Source organism: Sinocyclocheilus grahami, unplaced genomic scaffold, assembly GCF_001515645.1.
Source record: "Sinocyclocheilus grahami isolate Dianchi unplaced genomic scaffold, SAMN03320097.WGS_v1.1 scaffold242.1, whole genome shotgun sequence".
Classification (NCBI taxonomy): domain Eukaryota; kingdom Metazoa; phylum Chordata; class Actinopteri; order Cypriniformes; family Cyprinidae; genus Sinocyclocheilus; species Sinocyclocheilus grahami.
In genome coordinates this window covers 1,002,635-1,020,042 of record NW_015505421.1, presented here as the reverse complement: position 1 = coordinate 1,020,042, position 17,408 = coordinate 1,002,635, and the positions used below count along the sequence as shown (strand labels likewise).

Genomic DNA, 17,408 nt, shown 5'->3' with positions numbered 1-17,408 from the left:
TGGCATTTCCAATTAATGTAGGCCTCCTGCATTCTTATTTTTATTAGGCCTATTATTATTATTATTATTATGAAGTTACTTTTATTATTAAATTAAAATTACAATTAATTTGCCCCACAATAACGTTCACCAGCATAACTCTTGCGCAAATTTGCATGTGTGCAAACGCGTGCTTGTGTGATATCCATTGGCTCGCCTTCATGGTTTAAAACAGAAATATTTCCAACATTGCGACGTAACCAATTACCCCCCCCCCCCCCAATCAAAAATGTACCGAACCATGACACCGTGTCGTATCGAACTGAACCGTGAATTTTGTGAACCGTTACACCCCTAGTATGTATATGTACACACACATACATATATATTTTTATATATATATATATACACACACACACACACACATACGCGCACACGCACACACGCATGCATATATACACATTTCTAATTGGGATCAGCACAGTTCATCAACTCTACATCAACAGAATAGTTAAGCCAACGCAAGAAAGATCAGAATATCAAACAAGGTGTGTACACTTGTTCGGATAAAAGTTCAGGTCCAGAGTTTTGAATATGCGACACCTGTCCGTACAGTCTAAAATAACACCGTAAAGCCACACACTTATCACTGTGGCAGCCTAAATCTAGGTGGACTCCTGTAACTTCTCTTCTCCTAATGGCCAATAGCTGAACAATACCAATATGGTACAAATATATTAATGAAACAGAGAAAAACAGGTCATAGTTCAAATGTAAAATCGACAACACTGGCAGCCAATCTCCAGAGGATTTTTTTGTTCCCTCATAAAGGCAACTTTTTTTTTGTCCAATCTTTTAACTATTCTAGACCACAATCAATTCTGAGAGGTCGAGTAGCCTTTTACGAAAAACCACAGGCTTTTCTTCTCTGTCGTTCAGTAGTTGAACTTCCCTGCCTGGTTGACAGGCGAGCTAGCAGGGATGAACAGCGGTTTGGGTGGGACGTCGGGCTTGAGTGAGGCTGTCCGACGGACAATAGCTCCACGGTGGACTTCCAACTGCTCACTGTAGCTATGCTGGCGAGTTAGGTATCCGTTAGGGATGAGTGGGTGCCATACATCGCAACCCGAACTGCTGCCGTTAGAGTTCATTCGGGAGAGCAGCAGGGGCTGATGGGCGCTACGTTGGTTGAAGCTGTGCTGCCGTGGCACTACGCCCCCACTGGGCATCTTGGGAGTGGTAATCAAAGAGTGGCGTTGAGACTGGTGACGGGACACTCTCTCCAGAGTGGATTGATGATGATGATGAGGAATCTCTGGTGGGACATCCATGCGGCGAGTAAGACTGTCCCGAGGAAGAGTGGAGGAACTATAGTACGGCGCAGACTCTGTTTCTGGGATCTGCGGCTGTACACGGTTTGCGAACGCCATCTGACCAGCGTTGGCTGACATGGACGAGGTGAGGACAGTGGGACTCTTGCCCGTAGCCACATTAATTTCGTGGATGTGTTTCAGAAGCTCATCAAGTGAGGTGACATCCACAATCTTGTGCGGGTAGCAGTGATACGGCTGGCTTGCCACACGCTCTGCATTGTAGACTTTGCGTTCCTCCATGTGTGCTGAGCTACCTAGTACTTGTCCGTTGGTCAGTCCTTGGGAGAAGGGGAAAATCTGATGCTGCATCCCAGTGGTTGGCCGAGATGCTCCCATGTTATGGGACTTGGGTTCTTTAGCATTATTGCAGTTTTGATTCTTCTCCCATTGGTTCTTGAAGGCCTTCATACTCTTGATTGGGAGCTCTGGTGTCGAATCAGGCGTCGGAAGGCCAGAGAGCTCTGTGGAGTGGTGATGATGTGGGTGAATGAGTTCTGTCATGGCAGCATGATGGCCATTCCTGCGATGCGCCTGCTCTTTTCCATTCACAAAGAAAGAGTTATAGAGTTTGGGGGAGGATACCTCCAGCTTCTCGTCCTTGTTTTGGCTCTCCAGCAAGCCATTTAGTTTGGCCAGGCTGCGCAAGGACAGAGCATGCGGGATTGGTGCTTCTAGATCTTTCGACAGCCTTTTGGTCTTGTTCACGTTGTGGTTGCAGTAACAGGAAACTAGGAATCCGGAGAGGAAAGCTCCCAGGACAAATGCCACCAGGACACACGCAATGAGCAGAGTGTAGTGAACACTGTGGTTGGACTTATCTACCTCCGGGGGTCGACGCACTCCTGCAGAGAGGGGAAGAGAGCAAGATGAGTGCACTGTAAAGACACAGTGAGGTGCCAGTTAGGTTAGCTTTTATCAGTGTGAGTCTGCAGAGTTCTTAGTAGACTTCTATGCATTTTAGAAACTGCTGACAAACAAAGCAGAGCGCTGGCTGAGCGGGCTGTTCTGAATCAATCTGCAAATGCTCATTGGTTCAACATCAAATAACTCTAGAGCCTCAAGAACAATTGCTAATTGTCTTGTAGGGAGCTAAAGTGGTTCTCTCATTAGCCACAGTCTCAAGAGCAGCAGTGCTATGTGCTTGACTCACAGCTGATTGTGCTGTTTTACATTGAGCTGCACATGGCGTTAAGGTGGTGCGAAAATGATATGGAGATGTTTTCAGTGACTGCAAACTAAAATAAATGCACAGACCACCTTACGATCTTAATGAGCTGAGGGTAGAGGTGATTTCAGTAACATGTGCACGCTCAGATAATTAGTAACTCCCACTGCCATCTGCGCAGTCAGCCTTTCCTTGTTTTTCTCATTTTTCTGTTCCTAAGAGAGCCAGTAAATGGAAAAATCTGCTGTTAAGAGGTCTCCATTTTACATTGAGAGTATTTTACAAAAAGGTATTAAAAAGTGTCAGCTAAGAACTGAAATATTATGTCTTGATTAATTTGAATACAACATCAGACCCTTTGAAATCACTTGATGAGCACAGATTCCTTTACAGTGTTGATGTATTACTTATCAAAACTGAAAATTTAGGCAGCACATTTCAAATGACTTGTCCTAGTTTTGTAAACGCAACTAATCTTTTTATACACATCACAGCCATGAAAGTGAAGAGAGGTGAAAGAAAGCAAAACATATGCACAGATGGATATGAAGATTAAAATGAACAAATAGTAAATATAGAAAAGCTAGATAACTAAGAAAGCTAGTAAAGCTAGATTAAAAAACGCTAAATAAACGCTGCTTGCTAATTGTAACTTGCTAATCAAAGCTAGGGCAACATTTGTTGCAGACTGCATGCGCAAAACTAAAGATAGATGCTACAAGTAAGATGTTATTAGTTGCTTTAGTTCCTTTTGGCAAGGCCAACGAAGTCTTACTGATGCTCACGTCAGCGAACAGCAATGGCAAACCCAACACAGTGTAAGAACAGTGTGGGTGGACCACCGTTAACGAGTTATCGAGTTAGGGAGAGAGCGAGAGAGAGGCGCTATATTGTGCTTTTTCTAGCTGCTGCAAGCAAAAATACAACTATGAATGCATAATAACTCTATGTGAGAAAAACAAGGATAATCTTCCTTCAGGCATCAATACAAACACATTAGCAGGACAGCAACTGTGCTAAGCTAGCTACAGCAGGAGGAAAGCTTCCCGCCAACTCAATTCTCTCCTGTAAAATTTTTTCTACTTAACGGTTTATAGATGCAAACCAGAATGTGTTATAGCGAAGATAACTTCTAAAAGAGTAGCCTAGTGCGCATACTTCTCCTGGTCTCACAGAATAGTTATTGGAAGCATGTAACAGTTTTGTTGTTGTTGTTTTAATAAGATGGAGTTTCTGAGGCATCATGACTGACATGTTTAATGTTTACATACAACTGAATAAAACTTCTAATAGACCTGTCAGAGTTTGCCTCATTTTCTTGTAAGCTATAACAGACTAGCGTGCAAATTTACAGGAAGATGTTATGTTATGTTATGAATAATAGAAGGAACCTTTATCTTTCTCTGACTCATTCGTCTGCTTTCTGCTGGTCTATAAACTGTATTTGGCCCCTGGGAAGCACTGAGGGCAGGCATATGCTACGTGATGGGTGACTCACAAGCACACACGTTTAGTGTCACAACAGGTTTGCAGTCCTCTTTCATTTTTTTGTACAGTACACTAGTACAAACACAAAGACAAATATTTCCAAAGGTAATTTTTTAACGCACAAATTAGATATCAAATCTTAATATTAATTTATCAGTACCAAAATAAAATACAAGGCTGAATGCATGCTAACACTTTATAACAATGCAGTTTATTCAAGCTAACAATAGTTAGAGTTTTAGTAGAGTTTTCACTGACACACAAACTGAAAATAAATGAACTTTAAACATATCTAGTTGGCTTTGTAACTGGGTCAGTTATTTTCAGGGCCATGCAAACAAGATGATCATCAGAAAAAAAAAAAACGACATTAGAGAAATAAAAACACAAATTATGAACAAATGAAAGAAAATAAAACAAAAAAACAAAAGTATATATTTAAAAATTACAAAGTATATAGTAAAAGTACAAAAAATATAGTTAATAATATTAATAATACTAAAGAATGAAAATGAACATGGTAGTACTGAAAGTATGAGAGTGGGTGGGGAAGAGAGGAGAGGGAGGTGCTTTCACTTTCTCCTGGCTGTGCAAGGGATTGTATAGGCCTCTGTCAAAAATCCAATAACTCCTCAATGACTCAAAGAAAGAGAGAATGAGCATGAAGAGGAGAGAAAAGGGATAGAGAGAACTGAAGAAGATGACTACAGTAAAAAAAGGAGAATGACAGATTTATTGAGAAAGGAGAGGAGAGAAAAAAAATGAATGGTACTGAGTAAGAGAGTGGGTGAGAAGAAAAGAGGTTGATAGAGAGAAGTGGTGGGGAGAAATGAGTGACAGATTTTCAGTGGTGAAAACTAAGTCTTTCAATCTTCCTTTCGGCTGTGTGAGAGATTGTGTAGGCCTCTGTCAAAACTCTAGTAACTCCTTCGCAAAGAACTGGAGAGTGGGAGAAAGAAGTGCTGGAGACATCCATAAAAAGCTGGAGGGCAAAAAAAGTGTGTTTAATTGAAAGCAGACCTGTGAGCAATCTCTCAAAGCTCTGCTAAAAAATAAGCGTGTAAATACTATAGGGCTGCCAAAGATAACATGTTCATTTAAGATTACAGAAATGGTGTAAAATTTGGTTATCACCATGTAGCGTCTGGAACACTCCAACACACAATATATATTTTGTTAGCTAGATTTCACAAATACTTTGTAACACCCCAGGACGCCGAACAAGACCCTGGTTTCATGGTAACCCGATACATTTACAACCTTGTGGAATGCGAGCCGGCTCTCATTCTGCTTTCTCCAGAAACAAAGGGATACAAATGCACAGGAGAAATGGACTGTTCTACTAATTAATTCATAGGAAAACCTTTTCTTTGAATGAACACACATTTTCTTCAGGCCATTGTGTGTATTATTGCTGTTTTGTATTAATCTGTTGTATTATAGACTATTTTTATTCGTGCTTACGATAAACCACTCATTCAGATAACCTTACATATAGCTTGTTTAGTATCTATGAATTCGCCTTCTGATGATCTAAACAAGAATGTATATTATTTGTTGGTACGTAGGCAATATATTAGTGCCCTGAGAACCTTTAGTATTTCAGTACCAAAGTTTCAGATACTAAAGTACCATGTTTCCACACAAAGAGCCATAAACTCCACAGGATCTCAAAACGCCCACTTGGGATTCCGGCTTTTCTCATTGGATAAGCCCATCTTGAGAGGCGGGGATCTTCTCTGACCTTAAAAGCTGACACACCATGTGACCCACCCAGTCGGTGGTTCAGTGAGATGCTAAGATGAAGATGTGAGAAACGCTCCAGGATACCAAAGCTCGTGCCAGGCTCCGGCCTAGTCCTTTTCATTCATCAAGTGATTCTGACTCAAACTAGCTCTTTCTCATCAACCAACTTCAGCAAGATCTTGGGGCCGTAAGATCGCATCAGGAATCTTTGTTCATACAGACGTGCAAGTATCAAACTTAGTCGATTTAATTGATGCATTAAGTATCAGTTACACCTTTCTACAAGGTGTGTTTGAACTCAGAATCTGACGTATCCCTGAAGGCTTTGATCTGTTGAATATACATGCAAAGTGTTCCATAAAATCCATTCTTTATGCCTCTTTCTATGCTGAGTTAAACTCTAACCCTTTCCTATACCAACTGTATGTGTGTGTGTGTGTATGTGTATGTTAGACCGAACAGCCAGCTTCTTTGGCAATCAATGTTTGTGGCTTCCCCTCCTTGTGAAGGGTGTCAATGGTTGTCTTCTGGACAACTGTCAGATCAGCAGTCTTCCCCATGATTGTGTAGCCTACTGAACCAAACTGAGAGACCATTTTGAAGGCTCAGGAAACCTTTGCAGGTGTTTTGAGTTGATTAGCTGATTGGCATGTCACCATATTCTAATTTGTTGAGATAGTGAATTGGTGGGTTTTTGTTAAATGTGAGCCAAAATCATCACAATTAAAAGAACCAAAGACTTAAACTACTTCAGTCTGTGCATTGAATTTATTTAATACACGAGTTTCACAATTTGAGTTGAATTACTGAAATAAATGAACTTTTCCACGACATTCTAATTTATTGAGATGCACCTGAATATAATAATGACATTAAAACTGCTGCTGTTTTGGCCTCAGCTGAAACTGTTTGAACCTTTGCAAGAGCAGCAGCATAAGTCTCCATGTTCAGAACACACGTAATCTCAGTCAGGCTATTGTTTATCTGTAAAATATGGAGAAACTAGCTGGCCAAAGGGATTTTTAATGGCAAATTTATATATAATTTACTATTAGATTGGACTTTTATCAAAAGTCATTAGGATGGCAGAATTTTATTATTAGTGAAGCTCAACAAGTGTGAAATATCACCTATGAGTATAACATCATTAAATGCACTGCTGTGGGCTAATGGTAAAATCATGAGAAATATATATATATTTTTGTACTCCATAAAGGGATACTTCACCCCAAATATGAGAATTCTGTCATCATTTATTCACCCTTATGTTGCTCCAAACCTATATGACATTTTTCTGCGGAACATAAAAGGTATCTTGAAGAATGTTTTGTCCAACAAATTTATACAGGTAAACAACGAAAGAATTTGAATGTTTGGGTGAACTATCCCTTTAACACGTTCACACACAAACCCTTGTTTCTTCAAATGCTTTGTTGGTGTCTATCCTTTTCTCTCGCTCTCTGTGTGTGGCTGATTGCCTGTGAAAGGCTTGGGAATGGAACTTTTTATGCACCATAAATTTGATATCACTGAATAGATCAGGCCCATTTGGTGATAGTAGGATACTAGGAGTCACAGAGCTTCAAGGGCTATTGTTGTTCAGTTTATGCTCTTTATCTCAGAACAAAGGTGAGAAGAAAACAGCCTTTTCCTGGGAGACTATATCTATGCAGGTCTTAAGGTTCTCTGTTTTCATTTCGCTTTCATTAAGAGGTGGAGGTATAATCCCATCTGTAAGGAGACTACACTGTTAAAGGTTCTTCTTTGGAATCTATGGTTCCTTGAAGATCCTTTCCATCGCACATTTATAAAGGAAATGGACATTTAAATTATTTAAATTGTTCATAACACTAAGAAAAAATGGTTCACTGAAAGGTTCTTAGGGGAACCCAAAATGGTTCATCTATGGCATTGCAATGAAAATCCTCTTTTGCAACCTTTTAGTAGTGTAGATGTTAAGTACTGTATATCCTGGCCATCACTCACTTGGTGTTTTTGGGAGATGTTAGTTGTGTTAGGCTCATGGTTTTTCAGGGCATTCAATAGTCTCTCTTCTTGATTACCCAATTACCTCTAGTGTTTTTGCGCTGATGTGAAAGCAGCAAAGCTGCCATAAATAATTTTTCCCGGGCTGCATGTGGAATAAGCAGGACATACCGAAATCCCAAAGATTGGGAAGAGTGCAGTTCTTCTAATCACGCAGATGTTTTTTTTTTTTGCTTTTGCTCAAGCAACTGATATTACTTTTTCAAAACAACGGGATCTTTAGTAGTAGAACTAGTTGTGTAGTTCAGGGCATTAAACATTTTAAATTTTAAAAAGCTTCAACTTGAATTTGTATACCATCAAGAATATGGGAAAAAAAAATCAGCCTTCAGAACTAGAAATGAATGTCTGTTGGGTCTCAGCTGAAAGGCTTTTACAAATTCACTGCTGAACAATTTTGCATTGTCTGTAGAACTTTCCAGACAGCTTTATTGAGGGCCATGAGAAGTTGAAATCAAGCCCTTTTGTATCTAGTTCAATCCAAGTAAATGCCAAAAATGGGAGCAAATTAATTCAGGCAAAAGGTGACTGACAATCTAATCTCAACACAGAAGTGCAAAATCCACTGGAAAATTAAACACGGATGAGTATTACTTTACCTCATGGTGGAATATATTTGACAATATGAGCAGGTACACAGAACAGCAAACAGAAGTAAATAATTGAGCACGTCTGAAATCCGTGAATGCAGGAAATGAGAAAATATTCTGTCTGAATAGATTTGCATTTTCAGCTCAGCGCTCTTGTCCCCTAAATCCTGCCAGAAAAATGACTTCATAAAATCTTCTGCAGAATCTATCAAATAAATGTCTGTATTTATGTCTGTCTATCATAAATATAGATTTGACTAAATGATTTGACAGGAATTTACATGGAAATAGTATTATTAACACTTTTATACATTAGCATCCTTCATAAAATATATTAATGATATATATATATATCTATCAATTAAGTCCTTTTCACATAATTGGCATCAGGGCTTGATCTCAACAGAAGCGCATGCGCCGTTTTTTACCTTCATGTGAAAACAATGTGGATACAGTCATGGAGGAGAGATTTCTAGCAAGACAAACATTATTATATGGTTTATTATATATGGTTTATTAAATATTTAAACCATATATTGTTAGCAAATGAACAGGCTAACATGCATTTGAGCTTAAAACTAAAAAGTCCAAGCAATTGTTTTGATTTGGTGTTACTATTATTTTGTTATCATTTAAAAAAGGCATTTTATATCATATACGTTTTATATACTTTAAATAAATGTATAAATAATATAAAATAAATTTTAAATAATATAATAAAATAAAAAGTAATGCTTTTTTCCTCTAAATGCCACATTCCTTTGAGGTTGCTGTATAAGTAATTTTTGTGACAATACCATTCATGCAATGATGCCTCATGCAAACTGTCCAGTAATGTGCTTCAAGAGGCCAGCAGTGAACAAGTTACACTGCGAGACAGTACCAGGGGTAACCCTGCAGATTTCAATTCATTGGATAAGGTTGATGTGAATCATGTGAAAAGACCTTTAGAATCCACAAAAGTCAACACATGTTACAGAATATAACATTTCAAAACATCATGCATAATACGATGCATCATGCATTCAAAGCCGAATAAAGCAGGTATCTGATAAGAGAGCGACTCTTCTCTTAAGCAAACTGAAAACGTGCTTTCAATCGAGAGATGGCGTTAGATTCATGCAGCAGGTTCACACATACTTTTTGACACACCACACAAGCAGATAGGGAAACAAATGTGAAAACTCAATGGAAGCCAGCGGCTGGTCAAGTTCGAGATCTTATGACCCTAGAGAAGCAAACAAGCATGCGGGAAACTCGCTACAGCCTCACTCGGAAGCCTGAGTTGCTCAAGTATCTCTAATCCTTAAAAGAAAATTATGAACTATTTGAGACAAAAAAAAAAAAAAAAAAAAAAGAAAAAAAAGGCTGTATCTATTTTTATAAAAATACTGAATATTACTTCACAAAATAATATTGTGAAATTTATTTATATATAATATATATTAAATGTATTAATATTAACAGTTTTTTTCTGTATTTTCGATTAAATAAACACATCCTTGATGAGCACAAGAGACTCCATTAAAAAACAAGGTCAATTATTTATTAGGTTTATAATATAGGCCTAACATAATATAATATCAAAACAAACTGAAGCATTTAAACGGAGATCTGTAAGTTCAATATAAAAAAAAGAGATTTGTTAACAAATCTGAGATTTGTTACCGTTCTGTGCTCATCATCCGCTATTTCCAGCACTTAATCAAGCCACTCTTCTTTAATACATGACATTTTATTTCACATGTCATTGGCGTTGGCTCTCGATTTGAGCTATTTCGTCCGCAACCATTAAAATATTTGGTTTCTACAGTGACTCATTTGGCGCACATCATTCTCTTTCTATGAAACCTGTAAACCGCATTCACCGGTTCTAACTCTATATCGGTTTACCTGAGCATTGCAAGTAATTTGCTTTTGCAAATGGCTTTCCCAACTCATTTATGCGTGTGTGCAGCACATTATTTCTTCTGCGTGCAGCTTAGAGGGAACATTGGTGCTGGGTTGATATAAAGATACTTTTTTGGGGGAAAACGGGATCTATTTTTTGTGACCTGTGGTGATGGACATTATTACCTGGCTCTGGCTACATGGGCGGAAGGCTGACTGTGACATTTACAAGTGAAACAATTTAATGAGAAGGACGTCATTTTGCTCTTTTTGGGAGCAGAGCTCATATAAAGTCGATTAAAGCAGTTACCACACCTGCCTTTGCAGAGTGGATTTTCTCGTTTGGGTGTGACTGGATTCAAAATCAGCAGATTTCTCACTCCGTCTTTTTCTATTATCTTTCCACTTCCTTGATGTGGAAGCCTCAATGTCTTCTACCCAATTTCAACATGTTTCCATCCATCGCCGACTACCTAAACCTCAGGCACTCTCTTTCTTTCTCCCCCTGCCATGGTATTAATAACCTCTCTGCAGGACTGAATGCATCTTCAGCCCGGAGTTCATTGTCAGTTCATCTTTGACTGTGTTTTAATGAGTTTCAGAATCCGCCCACCCCCTCATGGCAGTCCGTCCTCCAGCTCTCATGCAAATTATCAGGGGGCCAGAGTTCCTGCCATCATAGCACTTATTTGAGTGTGTGAATGACCTGCGAGAAGGTGCGTTTAAAATAACATTAACGAGCGGCATGGACTTGGCAGCCGCCAACTCAGAACAAATAGAGGTTTAGTTTCGGCAGACATCATTATCGCTTTCCTTTTATATATATATATATATAAATATAGAGGGAGAGAGATTCAACCACGCATGCTTAAGTCAACACTACCTAAAGCTGTAGGAATGGAATGGATTGCTTGACTCTGACCCTGTGCACTAAAATAAACCGTGATGACGCAGACTGTGAATAAAGGTAAAGACTGAATCATTAGCAAATTACATTTGAACTCACAGCTAATATTATTTTAATTATTATTATAATTAATTATTTAATTTGGTCAACGAAATTACTGAATTTTCTTTTTCATAATGAAGATGACAAAAATATCACAAAGATTATTAATATACAATGAATATATTTTAAATAAAAGATACCGTTTACAAAAATATAAAGGAGACAATATTACAGCTTACATCTGCACAAAATGACAAAATAGCATGTGAAGAATTTGTACTGCAAGTCACATTGTGAATATGCTCTTTCTGTTAAAACATGCTTGAGACACTGACAATGAATAAAGCATAAAGACTAGGGGTGTAATGATTCACTCGTTTTCTTGATGCATCGATTACAAACCCTGACGATGCATATGCATCGATCTTGAACATGGATTTTTGAATCGTGAATCGTCGATTTCGGACAGTAATCGATTTAAAATGCTAAGAATCGAATGAATCGCGATTTCTATAGCGATTCAATGCTTTCAAAATATATACACATTACATTACTACAAGCACGCATTAATGGAGCCCTTGAACAGTGTTCGTGCCCTCGCATCTCTCCTTCTCACGCTCCACTATTTACCGCCTGTGACTGTCATAGGATTGCGCTAGCGCTCAGTTCGTCTCACTGACACATTTTTTGAGCAGCTGATGTGTGATCACTCCTTAGTAGCCTACTCGTGGCCAGTAATGCTAAAGTGAAGTAGTTTTATTTTTCTGTAGTTTTTCCAATGGCTCTCGGTCATACCGACGACATTACCGGAGCAGTCGAAGGCTGCACATTTATTGCATGGACGGAGTAAAATTGTAAGTGTCCAAAGCAAAATAACCACAGCATTAACAACAACCTTGAAATAAGAGTGCAAGGTTTATCTGAGATAATCAGATGCATGAAAGCAGCGTTCGTTGCTGTAGCAAACAGATATTGGGCGCGTTTTCTTTCAGGACCATCATTCGCCGATGGAGAGGAAAAGTTAAATACTATAGCATTTTATTTTATGAAAATGAGAAAGAAGTTTTCGCATTGAAAGAGAAGTGATCTCGCGCTCACAGAACTTAAGACGCGCCAGGCTATATCTGCAACTAAGCTGAATAAAAAGCAGAATGAACTGAAACGATAAGAAAATAAACACAATAAATACAATTTATGAATGATGCAGTACAGTACAGAAAACATACAGTATATTTTCTACCATTCTCTACCTAATTTGCAAAAATCGTTCTCGAATCGAAAACCTATCAATCATGAATCGAATCGATTCGCTGTCTACCCAAAGAATTCAACCACGCATGCTTAAGTCAACACTACCTAAAGCTGTAGGAATGGAATGGATTGCTTGACTCTGTGCACTAAAATAAACCGTGATGACGCAGACTGTGAATAAAGGTAAAGACTGAATCATTAGCAAATTACATTTGAACTCACAGCTAATATTATTTTAATTATTATTATAATTAATTATTTAATTTGGTCAACGAAATTACTGAATTTTCTTTTTCATAATGAAGATGACAAAAATATCACAAAGATTATTAATATACAATGAATATATTTTAAATAAAAGATACCGTTTACAAAAATATAAAGGAGACAATATTACAGCTTACATCTGCACAAAATGACAAAATAGCATGTGAAGAATTTGTACTGCAAGTCACATTGTGAATATGCTCTTTCTGTTAAAACATGCTTGAGACACTGACAATGAATAAAGCATAAAGACTAGGGGTGTAATGATTCACTCGTTTTCTTGATGCATCGATTACAAACCCTGACGATGCATATGCATCGATCTTGAACATGGATTTTTGAATCGTGAATCGTCGATTTCGGACAGTAATCGATTTAAAATGCTAAGAATCGAATGAATCGCGATTTCTATAGCGATTCAATGCTTTCAAAATATATACACATTACATTACTACAAGCACGCATTAATGGAGCCCTTGAACAGTGTTCGTGCCCTCGCATCTCTCCTTCTCACGCTCCACTATTTACCGCCTGTGACTGTCATAGGATTGCGCTAGCGCTCAGTTCGTCTCACTGACACATTTTTTGAGCAGCTGATGTGTGATCACTCCTTAGTAGCCTACTCGTGGCCAGTAATGCTAAAGTGAAGTAGTTTTATTTTTCTGTAGTTTTTCCAATGGCTCTCGGTCATACCGACGACATTACCGGAGCAGTCGAAGGCTGCACATTTATTGCATGGACGGAGTAAAATTGTAAGTGTCCAAAGCAAAATAACCACAGCATTAACAACAACCTTGAAATAAGAGTGCAAGGTTTATCTGAGATAATCAGATGCATGAAAGCAGCGTTCGTTGCTGTAGCAAACAGATATTGGGCGCGTTTTCTTTCAGGACCATCATTCGCCGATGGAGAGGAAAAGTTAAATACTATAGCATTTTATTTTATGAAAATGAGAAAGAAGTTTTCGCATTGAAAGAGAAGTGATCTCGCGCTCACAGAACTTAAGACGCGCCAGGCTATATCTGCAACTAAGCTGAATAAAAAGCAGAATGAACTGAAACGATAAGAAAATAAACACAATAAATACAATTTATGAATGATGCAGTACAGTACAGAAAACATACAGTATATTTTCTACCATTCTCTACCTAATTTGCAAAAATCGTTCTCGAATCGAAAACCTATCAATCATGAATCGAATCGATTCGCTGTCTACCCAAAGATTCACAGCCCTAATAAAGACATAATTCTAATGGTGCAATCATAAAATAATTTATATTATTTTTAATTATAAAATAATGAATATTATTTTTTAAATGTTTGCTACATGCAAATACGTTTAAATTAATATACAGAATATTTGAATAATAATTTTACTTTATTTTTTTCACCAAACAAATATTTTAGTACAAAATATTAAATAAACTTAAAGGATATTTTTATTGAAAGACTAAAACTGTGACAACTATCCAACTCAGCATCTTTACATACTCTGGTCTGAAATGCCGAAAACAGATAAGGAACTGTTGCTTTAACTGGAAGCAGCTGTTGTATAATTTTAATTTCATCAGCTAGAATAAATAATGCCACATAAAGGCAGGGTGTGAAAAACCATCAGCCCTCTGAGGTTCACAATACTCCGTGTGTATTAACACATTACCTCTCAACAACAGGGATATTGAAATCGAGAGATGAGTAGAGAGGTGAAGAGAGGGAGATATAAGGTACGTTGGGACTAAACCGCCGAACCTCTCCTGTCTCTGGGTCGTTTGATTGCACGAGCATGCGACTGCTCTTGACCGAGAGTCTGAATAGACTGCACGCTGGAAATTTCTATCAGGCGGCGTCTGCCCGTGGGCCTGTAGTCGCTGCTTATTTATCGACTGCTGGTGCTTCTCATTACAGGCTGAGCGGATGATCATAGCGGTAGTTGCAGGATTTATGATCATTTTGCTGGATTCTAGCGAACTTCAGCCAGGGACACATGAGTGGCTGCAGACAATTTGTTCGTTTTGTTTGTCTAGCAGGAACAACAGGGAAGGTCGAATGAGATGAACACAGATTCGCAGATTGCCTGACTCAAAGGGTTTTTTTAAGAAAGAGAATTTGTTTGCCTCTCCAAGTTGGTGTGTATGAGTGTGCACTTTACTTTGATTCTTTGGGATTCTTTTATTTTTGTTTCTTTGTGAGTGTATTTGTGTTGTTTGCAGCTGTGGGGCCATGCAGCAGAATCCAATACAGCGCTAGAAAAGTTTCAACTTGGGATGAAAGGAAGCTAGAAGACAGACAATGGGTCAAGGGCCTCTCCCCACCCCCTTACCCTCCATCTCCACACTGCCTGGCTTCAAGTCAGGAGAACCCTGCCCTCCCCGCCTCCCCTCCTCGGGGCGGGTACCTGTCTCAGAGACACCCTTGACTTTAGGCAGAGCTGGTCCCTGATTGGTTATGCTGGCGCTTGTGGGTGAGGTCTTTCCTGTGGTTGTATTGGAAGGGGGCAACAGAGTTACGCATGAGAAATATCCATAAAATGCATTTTAAATCAGGAAAACATGCATTTAATAAGAGGGTTCAACATTTTTCCATTGTGTAAAATATCAATAAAGGGATAGTTCATCCAAAAATGAAAATTTTGTCATCATTCTCATGTCATTAATAACCTTGATGATTTTCTTTCTTCTGTTAAACACAAAATAAGACAACATTTTTTGTCTGTGGGGTCCACCGTGATTGTTTTGGACCTCACTGACTTCCAAGACATTCTTAAAAATATTTTCTTTTATGTTCCACAGCAGAATGAAAATCATACATGTTTGGAGTAACATGGGAGTAATAACAAAATTAGGACAATTTTCAGTTTGGGGTTTAAAGAAGATATTTTGAAGAACTGTTGTCCATATAATGACAGTCGATGGGGACCAAAACAACAAATGTTGTTATTGTTAAATAAAACAAACTATCAAGTATAATTTTTATTAATTTAAAAAAAGCTGAAATAAAATAAAATATAAATATTAGATGAAAACACTTCAATACTAAAACAAGTTTAAACTGAATTAAATGTTTAAATCGAAGTCAAATTACTTAAATTTTTTTAAATTTAATTTTTAGTAATTTAAGAAATAAAAAACTAATAAAAATGACAAAAGCACATGAAACTAAAATGAAAACTGAAAATGTAAAAAAAAGGTAATTCTAATAAATAATATAATAGAATATTAATACAACTAAATTAACACTGAAAACAACATTGGACTCCACTGATTGAGTGGATGACAAACAAAACAAAAAAGTCGCCTTTTGCATTCCCACAGAAGAAAGTATGTTTATTTTCCTTACTTCCCTATTCTTAATTTCTTCCTTCTTGAATCTATTTTCTACCTTCACGAATCTACTCTTCCTTTATAAATCCAGTCTTTCTTCCTTTCTTCATTAATCTATTCTTCCTTACTTCCTTTCTTCCCTAATTCTTCATTTCTTCCTTAATCTAATCTTTCTACCTTCATGAATTTACTCTTTCTTCATGAAACTATTTTTTAAATCTATTCTTTCTCTGTGAATCTGTTCTTTCTTTGTGAATCTATTCTTTCTTCATTAATGTATTCTCTTTACCTTCATGAATCAATTTTTCTTCATTTTCTTTCTTCATGAATCTAATTTTCTTTGTGAATCTATTTTCTTTCATCAATAACTTATTCTTTCTACCTTCATGAATCTATTTTCCTTTATCAATCTGTTCTTTCTTCCTTCTTTCCTTCATCTATTCTTTTCTTCCTTCATGAATCTATTATTTCTTTGTGAATATATTCTTCCTTTATCAAGTTTCTATTCATTTCTCTCTAACTGGCTGATGGACTTAGAAATATTTTAGTACCATAATCAGCTCAGAAAACAGTGGCACTGAACAAAGCAGGTGACTTGGGAAATGTTGTTATTTACTAAAACTCATCTGTGCTAATAACCTCATGTGACTAATCCTGATGGTAATTCAAGGATTTTGAGAAATATACCGGATATTTCATATGATCCACAGAGAGAGAGAGAGAGAGAGAGAGAGAGAGAGAGAGAGTCTGAAATAAAACACAGTTCGCAAAAAAGAAAAACAAACCCTTATTTCTCTCTTTAACGCATGCACACTTTCCCTCCCTCTTTCATGTGCTTCCTCTCTCCTTCCAAAACACACACATATGCTCACTCTCTCTTATGCTCACTATCTTTTATACACATGCACCGTCTATTACAATATACACACCCTCTGTTTCTCTCTCTCTCTCTCACTCACACACACACACACACACACACACAGACATACCGTCACACATCCACTCGGTGAGAAAATGAATTTGTCAGATCATGATTTTCAGTTGATTCTCCAAAGCTCTTGCTCAGAGCTCTCTGATACAGCCCACAGCTCTGCAGGACATTTCTGTCTGCTGTCCAGATCTGCAGCCTGCAGACTCACTGCGGGTCATTTGTGTAACAGACTCTATTGATCTGGGAAATTATCGCCTCTCTGTGAGCTGTTGTAAGAGCTGCTCAGAGGTCAGAACGGGACAGATTGAAGATTTATGCATGTGTGCGTGAAAGGCAAACTGTCGGATAAAAAAAAAAAGACGATGTAATATTCACACCAAGAGATCAGCTACACAATGTGAAGAAAAAAAAAA

At 37.8% G+C, this 17,408-nt stretch overlaps 1 protein-coding gene across 4 annotated transcripts in view; it reads right to left on the bottom strand.

Annotated features, from left to right (window-relative positions):
* Positions 1-405: 405 nt before the first annotated feature.
* Positions 406-17,408, bottom strand: part of LOC107597993 (semaphorin-6D-like) — a 186,490-nt gene continuing 169,487 nt past the window's right edge. For 3 of the 4 annotated variants that reach the window (XM_016289221.1, XM_016289222.1, XM_016289223.1), the window contains 2 exons: positions 15,065-15,217; positions 406-2,194 (listed from right to left, as the gene is read on the bottom strand). In XM_016289221.1, the coding sequence (XP_016144707.1) occupies positions 915-2,194; positions 15,065-15,217 (1,433 nt within the window). In that variant the 3' untranslated portion in view covers positions 406-914. The remainder of the gene's footprint in view (positions 2,195-15,064; positions 15,218-17,408) is intronic. The other variant, XM_016289224.1, reaches the window with a different exon arrangement.